This window comes from Salvelinus fontinalis, chromosome 4, assembly GCF_029448725.1.
Source record: "Salvelinus fontinalis isolate EN_2023a chromosome 4, ASM2944872v1, whole genome shotgun sequence".
NCBI lineage: Eukaryota > Metazoa > Chordata > Actinopteri > Salmoniformes > Salmonidae > Salvelinus > Salvelinus fontinalis.
In genome coordinates this window covers 78,821,471-78,840,793 of record NC_074668.1, presented here as the reverse complement: position 1 = coordinate 78,840,793, position 19,323 = coordinate 78,821,471, and the positions used below count along the sequence as shown (strand labels likewise).

General features: G+C 45.9%; 1 protein-coding gene across 6 annotated transcripts in view; it reads left to right on the top strand.

Moving 5' to 3' along the window:
* Positions 1-19,323, top strand: part of LOC129854470 (chromodomain-helicase-DNA-binding protein 9-like) — a 145,141-nt gene that overhangs the window by 11,674 nt on the left and 114,144 nt on the right. For all 6 annotated transcript variants that reach the window (XM_055921540.1, XM_055921541.1, XM_055921539.1 and 3 more), the window contains one exon: positions 3,620-5,384. In XM_055921540.1, coding sequence (XP_055777515.1) covers positions 3,744-5,384 — 1,641 coding nt within the window. In that variant the 5' untranslated portion in view covers positions 3,620-3,743. The remainder of the gene's footprint in view (positions 1-3,619; positions 5,385-19,323) is intronic.

The following is a 19,323-nucleotide window of genomic DNA, read 5'->3' as shown; positions in this document are numbered from 1 at the left end:
ACTGATGCGTGGTACCGGCACTGGTGACGCCGGGCTGAGGACAAGCACATCAGGATTAGTAGGGGGAGAAGATACAGTTTGTACAGGGCTCTGGAGACGCACTGGTAGCTTAGTGCGTGGGGCCGGAACTGGAGGCACCGGGCTAGATACACGCACGTGGAGGAGGAACAGGGCTCAGGATACGCACTGGTAGCCTAGTGCGTAGTGTAGACACTGTAGGTACTAGGCTGGGGCGGGGAGGTGGCGCCGGAAATACCGGACCGTGGAGACGTACTGGCACTCTTGAGCATTGAGCCTGCCCAACCTTACCTGGTTGAATGCTCCCGGTTGCCCGACCAGTGCGGGGAGGTGGAATAACCCGCACCGGCCTATGTAGGCGAACCGGGGAAACCATGCGTAAGGCAGGTGCCATGTATGCCGGCCCGAGGAGACGCACTGGAGACCAGACGCGTTGAGCCGGCCTCATGACACCTGGCTCAATACCCAATCTAGCCCTACCAGTGCGGGGAGGTGGAATAACCCGCACTGGGCTATGCACTCGTACAGGAGACACCGTGCGCTCTACTGCGTAACACGGCGCCTGCCCGTACTCCCGCTCTCCACGGTAAGCCTGGGAAGTGGGCGCAGGTCTCCTACCTGCCCTTGGCCCACTACCTCTTAGCCCCCCCCAAGAAATTTTTGGGAATTACTTACGGGCTTTTTGGGCTTCCGTGCCAGACGCGTTCCCTCATAGCTCCGGTTCCTCTCCCCGGTAGCCTCTGCTCTCCTCAGTGCCTCCAGCTGTTCCCATGGGAGGCGATCCCTCCCAGCCAGGATCTCCTCCCAAGTGTAGCAACCCTTTCCGTCCAATACATCGTCCCATGTCCATTGCTCCTTCTTTTCCTGTCCCTTTCTCCGTTGACTCCGCTGCTTGGCTCTGGAGTGGTGGGTGATTCTGTAACGGCTGTCCTCCTCTTCTTCATCCGAAGAGGAGCAGGGATTGAACCAAGGCGCAGCGAAGTTTGAACACATAATGAATTTAATGACAAGACGAAAAACGAACACGAACTACACTTGAAATGATACAAAATAACAAACGACGTAGACTGACCTAAACATGAGAACTTACATAAACACGAAGAACGCACGAATAGGAAACAGACTACATAAACCGAACAAACCGTATACAGTTCCGTATGGTGCAGACATAACACAAACACGGAAGACAATCACCCACAACGAACACTGTGACAACGCCTACCTAAATATGACTCTTAATTAGAGGAACGCCAAACACCTGCCTCTAATTAAGAGCCATACCAGGCAACCCAAAACCAACACAGAAACAGAAAACATAGAATGCCCACCCAACCTCACGTCCTGACCAACTAACACACATAACAACTAACATAAATAGGTCAGGAACGTGACAGCAATAAACAGTACTGGTTCTGGAGCAGCATGTGTACGTGCTGTGTCTGTGTGGAGTCTGGAGTCTCTAGGGCAACAGGCCTGCTTGCTCTGCTTAGAGAAGAAGACAGGCCGAGAACGGAGAGGAGAAAAAAACACAAGGAAATGAAAAGACAGCAGTGGCAGCTGTACAGATAACTCATCCAAAGGGCTTTGACTTTTCAAACACGGCAGAAAGCCAACACAATATGATGGATGCCCCGTCACCTTATTCATTTTGTCACTTACTTAGATAACCATCAAGTTAAACTTAGGGGTCACGTTAACGCAGAATTCTTCGCTTTTCCATGCTGTGAAGAAAAGATAAAACGCATAAGAAATATATTGCTGCATTTTGTAAACGCAAATCTAAAATGCTCCGTAATTTCTACTTGGCATCAGACTAATTTTGTGCTTCAGTTGCACTTCTCCACTTGGAAGAGAATTCGCTAAGAGCATTCTATCAGCAGACAGCGTTCTGATGTAGCTACTTTTCTGTGGTGCTTTTCTCGGTGTAGCCAGCCTACTTTTCTCCAGATTAACTTTAAGAAAAACATTAGGAAATGTAGCTAGCTACATTCTTTCTATAATAAACAGAAATATGATGGCCATGCATTGTTTTTGCAAAACAATACCTTGCATGTTCATTGTAAGCTCATTTAGCCTACTTGTGTGGCTGCCAGCCTAATAGCGTTTCTCTTCTGTTGTCATCTGATGAAAATGAAGCTATATTCTGACGAATGTGTTGTAGTAATATATTTTCTGTGAAGGAAAACTATAGTTGCACGTCCCTGATCACTCTATTGAAGCAAAAAAACACTTGACTTTCAATTTAAAACTCAACCCCTGTCAATACACAGCTCGACTCACCTGCACCTGCTTTGTGCCATTTACAAGCAAACACGTGACTGGCTCAACTGTTCTGGGGAACTACGGTGAGCTTCATAATGTAAAATAATGTGACAAGTGAAATGAAGAACGCTTTATCTTCTAACATATTGCCCAAGTTGACTGAAAGTATTTACTTACAAAGTAGCTACAAATATTAAAATATATAGATATTGGTCCCGTGTGGCTCAGTTGGTAGAGCATGGCGCTTGCAACGCCAGGGTTGTGGGTTCATTCCCCACGGGGGGGACCAGGATGAATATGTATGAACTTTCCAATTTGTAAGTCGCTCTGGATAAGAGCGTCTGCTAAATGACTTAAATGTAAATGTAAATAGAAAAACTTGAAATAAATAGTTAACGGTAATGAAAAACCATCACGTGGCTATTTCCAAATACCCCGGTATACTGCCCAAGCCTACCCACTACCCCACTTAACCTTAGCAGAGGTTCACGAGTTGTGGTTGAAGCATTGGATCTCAGTTGTATGCCCCCCCTCTGTATCAGAAGACTTGTGAGAGCCGCGACTGTACATTCAGAACATGTCAAAGTGTTTGTAGTGAGGTGAGTGTGTGTGGTGAGTATGAGTCAGCAGGTCTTGACTAACAAAAGTGTTCCGTCATCTTCTATTGGTCATTGGTCTGTGGCTAGATGCATCCTGAGCCAACCTCCCTGGCTGTTGACACAAACAGCATCAGCTGTCTATCTGTCTGTCTGCACCTTCCTCCCACACATTCAGTAGCTACTAGCAGACAGACGGCTCGGTAGATAGCAGGCACAGCACAGTCACAGGGCTGAGGCTGATCGGATCAGGGGGCTTTGAACCGAGGAAGACTAGAGGCACCTGGCTGCTGGTCTGTCTGGCAGTTGGTTCAGTTTAGATCAGATCAGATGCGTTACCACACAACTACCTGCTGCCAACCAGAGATAATTGACGGTGCCAAATTTATCCCAGGCCTGTCTGACCTAGCCATTACTTGGCTTTTTTGGCAGCCGCTGTTTTCACTGATGACGTTTACGTGGCTGAGAGCGTCTGTTATGGTAATAAATTGCTTATTGTAGTGTATATGAGGTAGAGGTGTATGGAGATCTTGAAAACAACTAGAAGTGTATTGATTTGAAAAACACAGGATGAACATCAAAAAGAGACGGGCTAAATTGCATAGAATCTATTTGACAACTGAAAATGTCTTTATTGTGCAGCCCACACACAGCTCAGTATGAACGAGACATGTTTAAAGATGCATGTTTTTCTTCTCTCTGTTAAATCTGACTTGACGTTTTGTCTTCGTTTTTCTCTCCAGAGCCAGTCTGTGATGGACATACTGTAGCTCAGTAACACGTGACGCTCCTCAGCACCAGCTAGAACCCAGCAGAGGTCCAACGTGGGGGACTGGACTCCGGAAGACTGACCCTGGCCCCTTGGCCATGACAGATCCCATCATGGACTTCTTTGACGACCCCAACCTGTTTGTGGGAGGGCTGGATGGGTTGGCTGAGGAGGGCTTCCCCCCTGGACCCTCGCTGGTGGATGAGCTCAACCTCAGCGCAGGCTTTGAGCCCCTACAGGTGGAGCCGATGGGGGCAGGGAAACACCCCGGGATGATCCCCACCTCCGTGCCCTCCTCCACCCAACAGAGCATGACTTATGGACAGCAGATGGGGCATTTTCCGGGCATGAAGGCTCAGAACTCCATGGGACAGCCCTTCGCTGGCTCTGAGGGTGTGGGTGGTGGAGGGATGATAGCAGCACAGCATACCCAGTTCCATGGACGCTCAATTGGTCAGGCACCCCAATCCAACGCGTTGTTTTCCAACAGCAGCCCCATGTGGGGCAACCAGGACCAGAACGGGAACCTCTACCACTCAGTGCCCCAGCAACAACAACAACTACATCAACAACAGCAGCAGCAACTCCACAACCAACAGCATCACCTCCGACAGCAACAGCCACAGCAGCAGCACCACCCTTGTCAACAACAACTTCAGCAGCAGCAACACCAGCTTCTGAACCAGCGGCAGCAGCAGCACCTTCATCAACAGGTAGTGAACCCTCAGTCTCTGCCCCAGCAACACCACAGCTTCCCCTTCCACCAGGCCAACCAACAGCCAGCTCCCCACAACCAGCAGCTTACCACTGGGGGGACCCAGTTCCACTCCAGGGCTGTGCCTAACTCAGGGGCTCTGGCCAAAGCTAATGTGGAAACGCCCAATGCCTCGCTGGCTGGAACCCCACCACAGCATGGTGGCTACCAGCTGGTGCAGGGGACTCAGGGGGCCTTTCCTGGGGTAGGGCCAGAGGGCTCTAGCATGTCCTTCTCCATGCAGACCTGCTCCCCCATGGCTCACACCCTGTCCTCCTGCTCAGTGAGCTCCACCACCGCCTACCCTCCCTCCCAGTACTCCTTCCCTGGCCAGGGACAGCCTGGCACCTCCAGCCTGAGCCAGCCTCTCTCTTTAGCCCCAGTGTCCATGATCACCACCACCACTCCCCTGCCCTCCTCAGTGCCTGAACTCTCTCTTGTGGGAGCTGGATGTGCGTTTTCGTCTGCTCCAGGGATGACTCAGCATCATCAGCCCAAGCAGGTCCCAGTCAGCCAGGCTGAGGACGAATGTCCCTTCCGGGCTCTGCGCTGCTCCAGGCAGACCTTAGGGAACTACGACTCATCTGAGATGTTTGGCCAGGCCATGAGCTGCTACCCCAGTGCAGTCAGCCAGCTCGTTCCAGACCAGCACCAGCCCCAGAACTGTGGATCTGACTTGGAAGTTACCAGACCTCCGGCCAGCACCACTACCACTAACGGCTACGTGTCTCTAGAGGTTAGCCTGGCAGGGCTGCAAGGGGAGGTGGAGGCCCAAGGAGGGTGCTTTGAGGGCCTGGAGGCTCCGGACCTGCTGGCTGATGAGCTGCTGCCTCAGCTGGAGGCTGCCCTCAGTCAGCACGACCACCACGACTCCAACTGTTCCTGGACCAATGGTGGGGATGCAGAGAGGAATGGAAAGGGAGAGGAAGAAGAAGAGATGAAGGAGGAAGACAGGATCTCCATATCCATGGACTACAAGAAACAGGTAAACCCACTGGGCCATTAACACTTGCATTCAGTCTGAGGCTGGCTAGGCTGACATATGCTGACAGACTCAGAAAGGATGATATGGATGAAGTACCTAGTTATCCAGATTCCGCAGAGTTCTCCTTCATTCATCTATTTAAAGATGCACTATGCAGAAATCGCTCCGCCATTTCCTGGTTGCTACAATTCTAATTTCAGTTTATGTGACAAAACAAGCAAGTATAGTCATTGTACCATCTAAACCACTCTGAAATATATTTTCAATAACCCAAAATATTGTATTTTCAGCTGTTTGAAGCTGGTGTACAAAACTGTAAGTAAAAGACGCAAAAATGAAACTTAGAAATAGCCCACATAGAACAGATCTACGACTTCTTGCTTTCAATGAGAATGACAGATCTATGTCACATTTCTATGTGAATTTGGTCAGGTCATTCAAAGAGTTACATATTGCAGCTTTAATGTATTACTACAGGGGAAGAAATACACATTGCGGATGTATAGAATAGTTGTGGTTGTTGGTGCTAATAGTTGTCCTTCCACTTGACCACATGGGCAGGAGGGGATTGGACAAGCGAATCGTCAAATTATTTCTAATTTCATTCCCATTTAAATCTATATCTGCATCTCATCCAGGTTGTTTTATCTATTCAGTTCCAACTATGTTGGAAATTAATGGAAAGAATTGACAGTGAGACATGTATTTGTGACAGCTACGTTAATGGATAAATCTCTTGCACTGACGTAGAGACTAGAGAGAGCCTTGCCATGCTTTCACTCCTCTCAGACGCCAGCCAGCCACCCATGTAATGTTTAACTAGCCCTGGAAGAGCATGAGCATATTTGGTGCACCTGCAATTTAGGGGGGAGGTGGAGGAAGGGAGTGAGGGAGGGAGGGGAAGGAGGCTCAGCACTCCTTTAAATGATAATAATACAGCCTATTCTAGCTATCCTTCCAGTATTATGTCCCAAATGGCACCCTTTTCCCTATATTTGACCAAAGCCCTGGTCAAAAGTAGTGCACTAAATAGAGAATAGGGTGCCATTTGGGACAGAGACAGACAGTAGGTAACTACAGTAGCCTAGCTGTGTCCCAGGGCCTGATTAATAGTGGCAGCAGTGTCTCCAGGACTTACAGTAACTAAGCGTACTCAAGGCTATAGATGTGGGTCAGGGCAGGCTAGAGGCTAGAGACACTGCCTGTCTGTCTGTCTGTCTTGCTGCTGCGCACTGTACTCACTACATGGCTAGATAGAGTGTGGGGGTGGTTACTATTGTGGTTTTCTGTGTGTGTGTCTTTGAGTGAGAGAGAGGGGGGAGAGGATAGAGATGGACAGAGGGAGAGAGGATAGAGATGGACAGAGGGAGAGAGGATAGAGATGGACAGAGGGAGTGAGAGAGAGGGAGAGGAGGGGGGGAGAGAGGATAGAGATGGACTGAGGGGGAGGGAGAGCGGATAGAGATGGAGTGAGTGAGAGAGGGAGAGGAGGGGGAAGGAGAGGGGATAGAGATGGACAGAGAGAGTGAGTGAGGGACAGCTTGGGAAGGAGAGAGAGAGAGAGAGAGAGAGAGAAGGAGGGAGGCTAATGACAGACACAGAGAGGGGTAGAGAGTGCATTAGTGTGCTGTTCTGGCTCTGACAGGCACAAGGCGGATCCTGGAGCAGAGCTGGCCAGTAGCATAGCAACATCCATCCACACACCTCTCTTAGCCTGGCTCCACAGTGACGCAGACAGCCAGGCAAAGAGGACCGTCAGCAGCAGTCTGTACTTCATGTCAGACCTGGGTTCAAATACTTTTTGATATTATGTCAAATACTTAAACTGTGCTTGATTAATGGAACCAATAGAATAGTCCCAAAACTACTAACCCCACCCATCTGGAACTCCAGGCAGGCTAAAGATTTGAAATGGTGTTTGAACCCATGTCTGATCAGCAGCAGCATAGTGTGTCTGTTCCCTTCCATGGCCCTGGTGCTGGCACATGCAGCTCAGCACTCATCAGAACTCCCTCTGACTGGCTCTGTAAACTGAAAACAAGTGCTCACGCGCGCGCGCACACACACACACACAGCTACTCTGTGGTGAGTGGTGATTCACAAGTCGCTACGTCTTTACCCTGTCTCTACAGCATAGCTCTGTCTCGCTCTACCACTTAGACTAACAGGTAGGCTGAATTTGTATTACATTTTTTATTTCACCTTTATTTAACCAGGTAGGCCAGTTGAGAACACGTTCTCATTTACAACTGCGACCTGGCCAAGATAAAGCAAAGCAGTGCGACAAAAACAACAACACAGAGTTACACATGGGATAAACAAACGTACAGACAATAACCCAATAGGAAAAAAATAGAAAAATCTATGAACAGTGTGTGCAAATGTAGTAAGATTAGGGAGGTAAGGCAATAAATAGGCCATAGAGGCGAAATAATTACAATTTAGCATTAACACTGGAGTGATAAGATCTGCAGATGACGATGTGCAAGTAGAAATACTCAAGCAGAGACTGGTGTTTTGACCCAGCAGCCAATTTGTCCAATTTGTCCATCTGTTAATTGAAATGGGACATGGAACACCAGCAAACGGGCCCAGCTTCCCTACAGTCTGTGTCAACATCCACCCTTGTGTTGATGCTTATGGGTAGACTGCTCTATTCATGTCCACTGGTGTGTGAAGAGCCAACAGATACTGTGTTTGCTGAACAGGCAGGGCATCAGGGGATAGAGTGGTGCCCACCCCCCTGTCCTAGTCTCACTGCCTGTCTCTAGCCCTGTTTCATCCACTAGTCCTGTCTCACTGCCTGTCTCTGGCCCTGTCTCATCCCCTAGTCCTGTCTCACTGCCTGTCTCTGGCCCTGTCTCATCCCCTAGTCCTGTCTCACTGCCTGTCTCTGGCCCTGTCTCTGGCCCTGTCTCACTGCCTGTCCTTGGCCCTGTCTCACCCCCTAGTCCTGTCTCACTGCCTGTCTCTGGCCCTGTCTCACTGCCTGTCTCTGGCCCTGTCTCACTGCCTGTCTCTGGCTCTGTCTCACCCCCTAGTCCTGTCTCACTGCCTGTCTCTGCTCCTGTCTTACTGCCTGTCTTTGGTCCTGTCTCACCCCCTGGTCCTGTCTCTGGCCCTGTCTCACCCCCTGGTCCTGTCTCTGGCCCTGTCTCACTCCCTGGTCCTGTCTCTGGCCCTGTCTCACTCCCTGGTCCTGTCTCTGTTCCTGTCTCTGTCCCTGTCTCACCCCCTGGTCCTGTCTCTGGCACTGTCTCACTCCCTGTCTCTGGCCCTGTCTCACTCCCTGGTCCCGTCTCTGGCCCTGTCTCACTCCCTGGTCCCGTCTCTGGCCCTGTCTCACTCCCTAGTCCTGTGTCTGGCCCTGTCTCACTCCCTGGTCCTGTGTCTGGCCCTGTCTTACTCCCTGGTCCTGTGTCTGGCCCTGTCTCACCCCATGGCCCTGTGTTTGTCCAGCGCTTAATTTGCAAACCATAAGCCCAACGAAACGGTCCAAAAAGGAGAGGTGCCGGTTCTGTCTCTCACAGAACTGGAACGAGATTCACTTTCTATGATCTCTCTGCCTCTCTGCTCTGATAGACATGAATGAGCCTGCAACGCTGATCTCTCCAGTGTTGCACTTCATCATTTATTTCCTTATAGAATCAGGGGAAGGGTTCTGGAGGAGCTGCAGCACCCCTGATCAATTGAAATACATTTGCCAAAGTTATAGAGTTAATGCTGTCTGTTCAGAAAGAAATTAAATAATTCAGAATAGCCTAGTACACCATGAGAAAGTATATCATTTAGCCACAGAGGAACATCCGTGTCTTTAAAAACAATGTGCCAAGCTGTGAAATGTAGCCCAATAACAAGGCATAGCCTACAGTTGGGAATGCGCGGGAAATCTGTCAGTTAATAAACAGCATGCAGACAAAAAAATGCCTTTTGCAGTACTTCAAATAGAATCGCTGGAAAACACAGATTGGAAAGCAAATGGCTACTGCTGAAAAGAGAAGACTCTAATTGTTCTGCTGTAGGCTACCAAAATATTGAATCAACTTCCAAATAGACTTATTGTTTACAAAGTAAATCAAGAGAGAGAGGCTTTTGACACGAGCGCATCGGCCATCACCAGCCAGTGAGCTGCGCATCATTGGGTGCGCCAGTGAAATTCTTTAGGACTATCATTTCCTCTTCATATTGTAACCTACAATATGTGTCTCCACACACCTAGGCCTGGACTATTGATGGATTCAAGACAAGGTCATTTTTATTGATCTCAGTTTGTCAGTGTCAAAGTAGCCTGTCATTTGTGCGTTATTATGGTGTTTTCATGACAACTGGGAACTCTGGGGAAAAAACTAAGTCAAATCATGACGCCAGTGATTTTCAGGTCGGAAAGTCGGAGCTCTAGAAAGAGGCCAGAGTTCCCAACTTGGAATTCCGAGTTGGATGACCGTTCAAATCAAATTTTCCCATTCGGCGCTTGTTTTTTCCCAGAGTTCCCAGTTGTCTTGAACACACTGAAGTCGGAAGTCAGAGATTTCCCAGTCCTGAGTTCCCATGTTTTGAATGCGGCATTAAAAAGATTCTGCCAAAATCTCCGGACATGTAAAATGATGTAGAATTGCATGAAATGCCATTTTTTTCCCAGACCCTAGGCCACTAAACATGTTCTCCATGTGTGCAACTTCTTCTGTAAGTGCCTTTACTCTACTGCTCTATGCCACTACGCAAATGTGATGATATGCATGCAATGCTTTACTATAACAGTGATTTTATTCTTTTTGTAATGCGTTCCGGTACCTCAGAGGTCCCTAGATCACCACCCTCTCGCGCTCAAATTTTGTTCCGGCACCTCCCGATTGACAAATGAAGCACTGTGTCTGTCCCTAGCCTGCACTGCATGTGGCTAATTAGGATTTCCGTCTGTCTTTAATGATGGAGAGCTGGATGGATTTTGTCTTGTTCTTGAGGCCCAGCCATGATCAATGCTGCTCTGGTCCTCTTCCCGAGATAGCAAGCAAATGTTTTGCCATGCACATTATCACTATTAATGGATAATATGTTTTTTCACCCCAGTACTATAAAGTAGGGCTGGGCAATATGGCCAAAATATCATATCACAATATGTTAAACATTTTTGACGATATTTGAGGTTTTTGAATAATTTAGTTCTAAACATGCTTTATGACTAGTGCATGACCCTAGGGTGGAAACACATACATTTTAAGTGTTTTTAATAGAGCTTTGTCTGTTATGATTGTTTTATACTGTTCAATGAAATTTCAACCAAAAGTTGGAATGTAGTGGGCACTTTGAAAACAGTGTTGTTTGACATAACAACAAATGAAAAAGCCAGGGAGTGGTTATTGTGACAGGGGAGGAACCAAAGTGTTGGTCAGTGTTTCCTAGTGGACCCTAATTAATGTTACATTAAATGTTTTCTCTTACTGTAGCTTTGATGTAGCTAAAATATTTATGATTTACCAATTCTTCTCTGATTTAGAATATACCGTTGCACAAACAGCATGCTGATGTAGGCCTACACCAGCACTGGTATCAGGCTGTATTAGCTAGTTTTCTAGCTACGTTTGCTCTGACTAAGTACATTTAGCTGGCTAGCTAGCCAACTAACTAGCGATTAGTATTAGCGGCTAACATAATTTATTTTAGCCACAACTTGCTAAGAAAAGACAAACTAGCTGTTTGCAGACAGTAAGTTATATGCAGACTGTCACTGCAAGTGGTTGTTGTGACTTGTGGTAGTGCAAAAACTGTTCTGCTTGAGTGACAAGATGCGGGGCTTGGTGTGTGTAGAAGGAGAGAGGGAGAGAGATGACTCAAGTAGCAAACGGAGTAAACTGCCATTATTACACGTGGCGGAGTGGCGTAACATATTTAACAAACCAAACAATAATATATAGCTTTACAAGGTAAAGTAAAAACCCAAACCGGTCCGTGCATCAATACCGGTATATAGTAAAATATGGTATACCACCCGTCCCTAGTCTCCAGCCAGTTGTAGGCCTAGTCCTCAGGAGCTAGTGCTTGGCTGTGACATGGGCTGGTTCTGTTCACTGTTAGTCACACAGAGAGACTGACTTCTAGACAGAGGGCCTTTGTTCCCAGTCATTGTGAAGACAGCATTATGATAAAGGGTGTTGGAGCTGAGCATGAACGGGCCTGTTTGGATATGGTCATACCAAGGCAATTTGAATTAGTCTTTTCTTGGTCTGTTCAAAGATGTCCTCAGTGGGCCTATGTACAGCACACTGCCATAGGGTTATCGATGGGACAGGTACAACCCTTTAGGGTAGTAATAACCTGATTCAGTATTTTTCTAAATAGAGACAATTTTATAGACCAGGGTTTCCCAAACTTGGTCCTGGGCACCGCCCGGGTGCATGTTTTGGTTTTTGCCCTAGCACTACACAGCTAATTCAAATAACCAAGTCATCATCAAGCATTGATTATTTGAATCAGCTGTGTAGTGTGAGGGAAAAAAGCAAAACATGATGATGAGCTGCTGTGCTGTACAGCAGGTGCCTCCTGTCTGACTCAGTGCATCAGTGGTTTAGGTTTATTCTCTGACTCCCCTCCTCCCTCTCCCCTCACCCCCTCTGGCCTCTGGGGGCGTTGAAACTAGAGTGTTGGGGGGGGTGGGGGGGGGGGGGGGTGAGGCCGACTCAGCCGAGGGTGTCTGTGGCTGTGGGCCCCCACTGAATTGCTGTCTTTGTTGCTTCCTGACCTTCCTGGGTGAAGTTTATGTAACTCCCAGTCAGCCAGCCAGCCAGCCAGTCAGCCAGCCAGTCAGCCAGTCAGTCAGCCAGGCAGAGAGTGCTGCAGTCAGCCTTGAAACCTGACACCAAGTCACTGCTCTACTCTCCGGAGGGGGAGGGGTCCCTGCCACGGGAAACCTGCCCTCCATGAGGCTGAGATATGATTGGCTGTTTCTCTGGCTGCAGTTGTCTCTCTCTCTCTGGTCTGTAGGTCTATCAGTCTCTCTCGATCTGTCAATTCAATGTTCAATTTAAGGGGCTTTATTGGCATGGGAAACATATGTTTACATTGCCGAACCAAGTGAAATAGATAATAATCAAAAGTGAAATAAACAATAACAAATTGACAGTAAACATTACACTCCAAAAGTGCCAAAAGAAAAAATACATTTTAAATGTCATATTATCTCCTAATACGGTGTTGTAATACAAAAGGGAAAATAAATAAACATAAATATAGGTTGTAGTTACAATAGTGTTTATTCTTCACTGGTTGCCCTTTTCTTGTGGCAACAGGTCACAAATCTTGCTGCTGTGATTGCAAACTGTGGTATTTCACCCAATAGATATGGGAGTTTATCAAAAATGTATTTGTTTTCAAATAATTTTTAGGTCTGTGTAATCTGAGGGAAAATGTGTCTCTAATATGGTCATACATTTGGCAGGAGGTTAGGAAGTGCAGCTCAGTTTCTACCTCATTTTGTGGGCAGTGTGCACATAGCCTGTCTCTCTCTCTCCCTAGCTCTTTCTGACTGCCTTTCTCTCTTTCTGACTGCCTATCTCTCTTTATGACTGCCTCTCTCTGTTCCTCCAGTCACCCGGCCTCATCTGCCTGCTAGTAGTCGAGGCCTGCCAGGAGTGGGTGGGATCTAGTGAGGGGTCAAAGGTGAACAGGAAGTCGGCTCTATTTAAAGCGGGTGGTTTTGGCTGTGGACGGAAGGGGCGGGCTGTGGGGGGACACTAGAGGAGGAAATGGGTGGCTAGTTAGTAGAGGGAGGGGTGAGAGAATTGTACTTGGATTTAGCCTAGACTGTGAGGAGCATGTGGGAGCCTTGCCAGCCCCAAACTGCACAGTAGGTCTGAATAAAAACCCATTCTCTTTTATTCTGCATTTTTTCTCTCTCTCCCCCGCTCACAGGGGATTAAATAGCTTTGACTTTGTTGGCTCGCTAGGGGTTTGGAGAGGAGCGTGCGATAGCCAGCGGGTTCAGTGCTAACATGAGGTTTTGTGTGAGAGGAATGGGAGGGGTGACACAACCCAACGTGACCTCTTCCTTGAGCTGCAGTCAGGTTAACCTTTCACTGGCTGACAGGAATGAACTCAGCTCAACCACCAGGCAGCCTGCTGAACGCTAGCCTGCCTAGCATAGTCTGTCTTTGGGGAGAGAAAGTGGAGAACAGATTTACACAGTCTACTCTACAGGGACTCTAATGAGACTTTCAGTGGCTGTCATTGTTAGACTTAGTTTAGCACTAAATAGGGCAAGGGGAATAGGGGAAAGGCATTTGGACTGTGGATCATGACATTATGCTTTTAGTCAGCAGAACCGGCCCGCTTGCTTACAGCTGCGCTAGGGTCGGACAGCATGACTGTGTAGATCAAGACACCGGGGAGCTAGCACGAGATATGGCTCAGAAAACCTACCTCGAAATATAGGGATGAGAAATGCAGTGCACTCCAAATTGTCCCATTATCCCAACTGTTACACCAGAAAGTTTGAACGACTGCTACTTTTTCTGGAAAGCTGCCCTTTTTGTCCCCATGCTAGGTAGCAGAAGCCACATCAGCCATTTTGAAATGGCACGGAGCCAATCGGGCTGCAGACTACGTCATCGCGCTGTGGAAATGTCAAAATAAAAGTTGCGGGTGGGGAATGGTTTAGTATATTGCCACGTTCAAAAACACTGGAAACTCGGACATTTCAGAATTCACAACTGTGAACTCAGAAATGTTTTTTGAATGGTCATCAAACTGGGCATCTTTCTAGAGTTCCAAGTTGTCTTGAAAGGACAAGAGGTCAAACTTGACCAAAACTATGGATGCTTGTCTGATGTACAATAATGAATTGGTAATCCATGTCATTGTTGTCAAGGGTGGATTAACAAAGGCAATAAACAGCCACACACTAGAAAGTTGTTGTGCTTGTCTTTCAATAGTTTATTTCTTTGTCCCAACAATTTTGCCCTTGTTAATGCACCCTTGACAACATTTACATGACCAATTATCAATGAATTATTACCAATTAATTATAACAATGGCTTACCAATAAATTATTACCAATTCATTATAATAATGGATGACCAATGAATTATTGTACAGACATAGTTTTGGGAGAGTTTGACATACAAAGCCATTCCCCACACAACTTTTATTTTGACATTATCCCAGCGCGACAACGTAGGCTGACTATCCTTTGTTGTTCAACGCACGTGGCTTCTGCTACGTAGCATGAGGAGGAAAGGGAAGCGTTCCGGGAAAGTAGCAGTTAATTAATCTTGTAACAGTTGGGATAATAGCACAATTCAGAGTACAACTCATTTCTCATCCCTGGATTGAGGTATGTTTTCCAAGCCGGCTCCACGGTGTCCTGATCTATACGGTCGGGCTGTCCGACCCTAGTGCAGCTGTAAGTAAGCAGGTCGGATATTCTGGCTAATTGTGCTTTATGTGTCGGCTATACTTCATACAGTGTGCCTCTTTTGCTTTATGTCTAAGGAACACTTGTTGGTTTGTGTTTGTGTTAGCTATTCCATGAAGATGACAGTTGCCTGGTGTGTTTGTTACTGTGTGTGTGTGTGTGATAGTTAGTTTGTGATTTTTCACACAGGAGTCCCAAAGCGATCAGACAGGTTTGTCAGGTAGCTGCTGGTTCCTAGCCGGGTATGTCCACTGGTTTCCATGGCGCTGGGCCCTGAGTCAAGGGTTTGTTTACACAGAGAAACACTTTATTTCACAACATTACACTGACTCTGTGGAAAGGGACAAAATGTAGGCTAACGCTGTCTTCTGTCTGCCTTGGATAAAGTTTAGTTTTGTACCTCTAGTCTACAACAATATGCAGTTGGCCTACTGTCACTAACTAAGTACACTATGACTCATGTTTACAGAGACTGCTGCCGCCATTAAGTTAATGTTTTAACATTTCAAAGTACAAAATGGAGGGTTGCTCTTTTCTCTCAGAATGTTGTAGGCATACGTCCTGCTTGGATGACTGAGGTGAATATGTTGGAAGAATCCTGTGAATTCCTTCCTATATAACTCAATCCGCTGCTGCTCAGTGCAATTACTAGGCTACAGGTTTCAATGTTTTCACTGGCCTATTGGTCTGTGGCATTTGGCCTTCATATAAATTAAATCAATCTCTGGAATGTTGAATCACATGGTTGCTCTCGCTATACTGCCACAAAGCTGCTGTTATTTTGTATGCCCTCGTCTCAAGACTGTCCTGTCTGCTGAGTTGTCAGTATGAAATGGTTAGTGTTGTGGCGTGGCTCATTCATTTGATTTATAAAGACTTTGTTAACATTCCTGCTCAGAACAGAACTACACGTCTGTCTGTTGTCCTCAGTTGAATGTGTGTGGCCATAGTTGGGTGATTCCAAGCCAGCTTAAGTGGATTTTTTTTTTCAACGATCTGATTGTTCTGTCAATTCTCACATAGAAACTTAATTGGGAGGAAGGATGTAGGACATGTCTGTAACATTTGTACCACAAACCATTTTCTTGAAAATTGGCACTTTTAGGCCCTTTTTAGACCTATACATGTCTCCTGTAAGACCCTATGATCTGTGAACTGTACATGATACAGACAACATCTTGGTGTCATTATACTTCTTATAGTGGGCTCTAAAATATGGAGTATGCCTAGATTCTGAAATACAAATGTTCACATTCATTTAGTCAACATTAAAATTATTAATATAAATATCTCAAATATGGAGTATGTGTGTAACCTTTATTTAACTAGGCAAGTCAGTTAAGAACAAATTCTTATGTATAAGGACGGTCTACCGGGGAACTGCCTTGTTCAGGGGCAGAAGGAGAGATTTTTACCTTGTCAGCTTGGGGATTCGATCCAGCAACCTTTCGGTAACTGTCCCAACGCTCTATCCACTAGGCAACCTGCCGCCCCTAGATTCGGAAAAAAATAATTCACATTCATTTATTCAACATAAAAATATTAATATAAATATCTCAAAAGTACCTTTTTTGATTTTGCTTATTTTTTAAAACATTTTGTTTAGAACAATGTACTTGTCAAAAACGTCACATTTCCAGAGGAAGTTCTCTGGTACTTTTGTAGATATGATCCATTTTATACGTAGAAATGTACATTATTGGTTATTAACCAATCACAGCCCTTTCAATCCATTTTCCCATTCACTGTGTTGGCGGTGCTCATAAAATGTATCACAACTTCAGAATTAGCAGAGAACCCACTGGAAATGTCATGTACTTGTAAAGGGTACTTTTGAGATATTCATATGCATGTTTTTTTATATTGAATTAATTCATGTGATAATGTGTATTTCAGAATCTAGACATTCTCCATTTGTTAGAGCCTCTATAAGGAGTATAATGAACCAATATGTTGTCTGTATCATGTACGGTTCAAGGATCATAAGGTTTTACAGGAGTCATGTATAGGTCTTCAAAGGGGTCCTAAAATGTCCACTTTCATCATGATGTAAATTTTTTTAAATTGTGATACAAATGTAAAAAGCATGTCAAACATCCTTCCTCCCAATAAAGTTTATATGTGAGAATTGCCAGAACAATCTGAGATAGCAAAAATATGTTCTGCATACGTTGGGGTGCAATCGCCCAGTTGCAGCACTGATGTCTGCTTTTTTGCTGCTAACAACCTGCCTTTTCCGGATTTAACCTCTTATTATGGAGAACTATAGCCTGGCAATGAACTCACCAATTGCTAATTTGCATACATAAATCATACTATTTTGTATATTACCTCCAGGTAATGCTGGTTCAGTTCTCAAGCAAGGAATAGGCCTACATTTAGAAATTTGTGAAAATCCTTTTTGTCTAAATTATGTGATAGAGCCAATTTGAAAATCCTTTCCCTCTCGTGCCCCTGCCTGTGTTTCTGGGATGGTTTTCATCCTCCCTGTCTCCTCCTCGCCCCCCACACAGCCATCCCTTCGCACAGGCCCCTGTCTCCCTCTGCTCTGTCCTGATCTGGAGGAGGAAGTTAAACCCGGCCTTTCTCTCTCACTGTTTGTGACGTGTGTGTTTGTGTCTGTGTGTGTTTGTGCTTTTGTGTGTAAATTTGCTTATGATCTGTGTGTGCGTGCACAACACTCATGTGTATGCATGCACAGCTGTCTCAGTATGCACTTGTGCGTGTGTATCTCCTAGCCAGCAGCTATACTCTCTCTTTCCAGAGCTTCAATAATGAAGGAACTGTAAAGGTCTAACAGTGATGTGAGCCCCCTGCTGTTTCCCCCACCTACACCTCTCTACTCCATCATAGCCAAACGCCAGTGGAGGCTGCTGAGGGGTGGACGGCTCATAATAATGGCTGGAAGGGAGCCAATGGTCCCTATGGAACCACGAGCCCGTACTCCCCATTTATGGTGCCACCAACCACCTGTGCCTAACGTTGCAGACCCATAGGGACCTCCACCCTGGCTCTGCGCTCTGAAGCTCATAGTTCCAATTATTCATTGAGGCTTGGGGGTGCCCAACATCGCCTGTGGGTGCCTATGACCATATATTTGACAATTGTGGGGGAACACCCATTGATAGATGTTTTCATTCTTATATCCATCATAGAGGGCCATGCAGTCTGCTGGGAGCTGTGCTGAAATGAACCTGTCGGTCAGACTGACAGATGATGGGGCTGTGGTTACACTGTTACATCTAGTGATTGTTGAGGAGAAATCCTCTCTAGATGAATTGGCACTCAGTTTCTCTCTCATTTTTCACACACGCACACGCACACACACCACACACCACACACCACACACACACACACACACACACACACACACACACACACACACCTGCCTATGCCAGCCTTAAAATGCCCTCTTAAATCTGCTTGACTGCACCTCTCTCTCTGTCTCTGTCTCTCTGTCTCTGTCTCTCTCTGTCTCTGAACAAGCAGTAAAGATGAGATGGTCTAAGCCAGTTGTTCACAGCTGGTTTTGCCTCAGGAACCAAATTGAACCAGGTTGTCTCAGTTACGAACCAATATTCGCATCGTGAAAAAGAATATCCAAAATACAATATGGGAAACAATTTTTAATGCTATATTGATAGTAAATGTATCAATTATATGAAAAGGAAACAACATTTCTACATCTTTCATTGTCAATAATTAATTAAATGGACAGAATCTTAATAAACATGTTGAAAACAGAATGTTGAAGAATGTTAATAAACTCACTGGTTTGAGACCCAAATACCGCTGCTAATAGCTCTATATTGAAATACTGTGATTGAAGAAAATTTGTTCATTAAGTTCATTATAATTTCTACACACTTTCTACCTGGTTTAAGTTGGTTAAGTTCAGACTGGACAATCTTTTTCATTATTATTTCATTTTTTACTCAGACATCCTGCGCGTGACCCATTCAAACCCTCCCCCAACCCAAATTCGTTGAGAATCGCTGGTCTAAGTGTCACGCCCTGGCCTTAGTATTATTGGTTTTCTTTATTATTTTAGTTAGGTCAGGGTGTGACATGGGGAATGTTTATGTTTTGTTGTTTTGGGTGTTTATTTGGTAAAGGGGTTAATGGGTGTAGTATATGGTTTTGTGTTGAGTGTAGATGTTTAGCATTGTCTATGGTGGTTAGTTATCTAGGAGAGTCTATGGTTACCTGAATGAGTTCCCAATTAGAGACAGCTGATTTCGGTTGTCTCTGATTGGGAGCCTTATTTAGGGTAGCCATAGGCTCTCATTGGTGGTGGGTAATTGTCTATGTAAGAACGTTTGTAGCCTGTTTGTATGTGCACAACGTTTGTAGCTTCACGGTCGTTTTGTTGTTTTTGTTATTTTGTATAGAGTTTTTGTGTCGTGTTCATCTTCGTGTTGTGTTTAATAAAGAAGATGGCATATTTTCCAACTGCTGCATTTTGGTCCGTTAATCCGCCACACGATCGTGACAGAATTACCCACCATAGGACCAAGCGGCATGGAAGGCGGC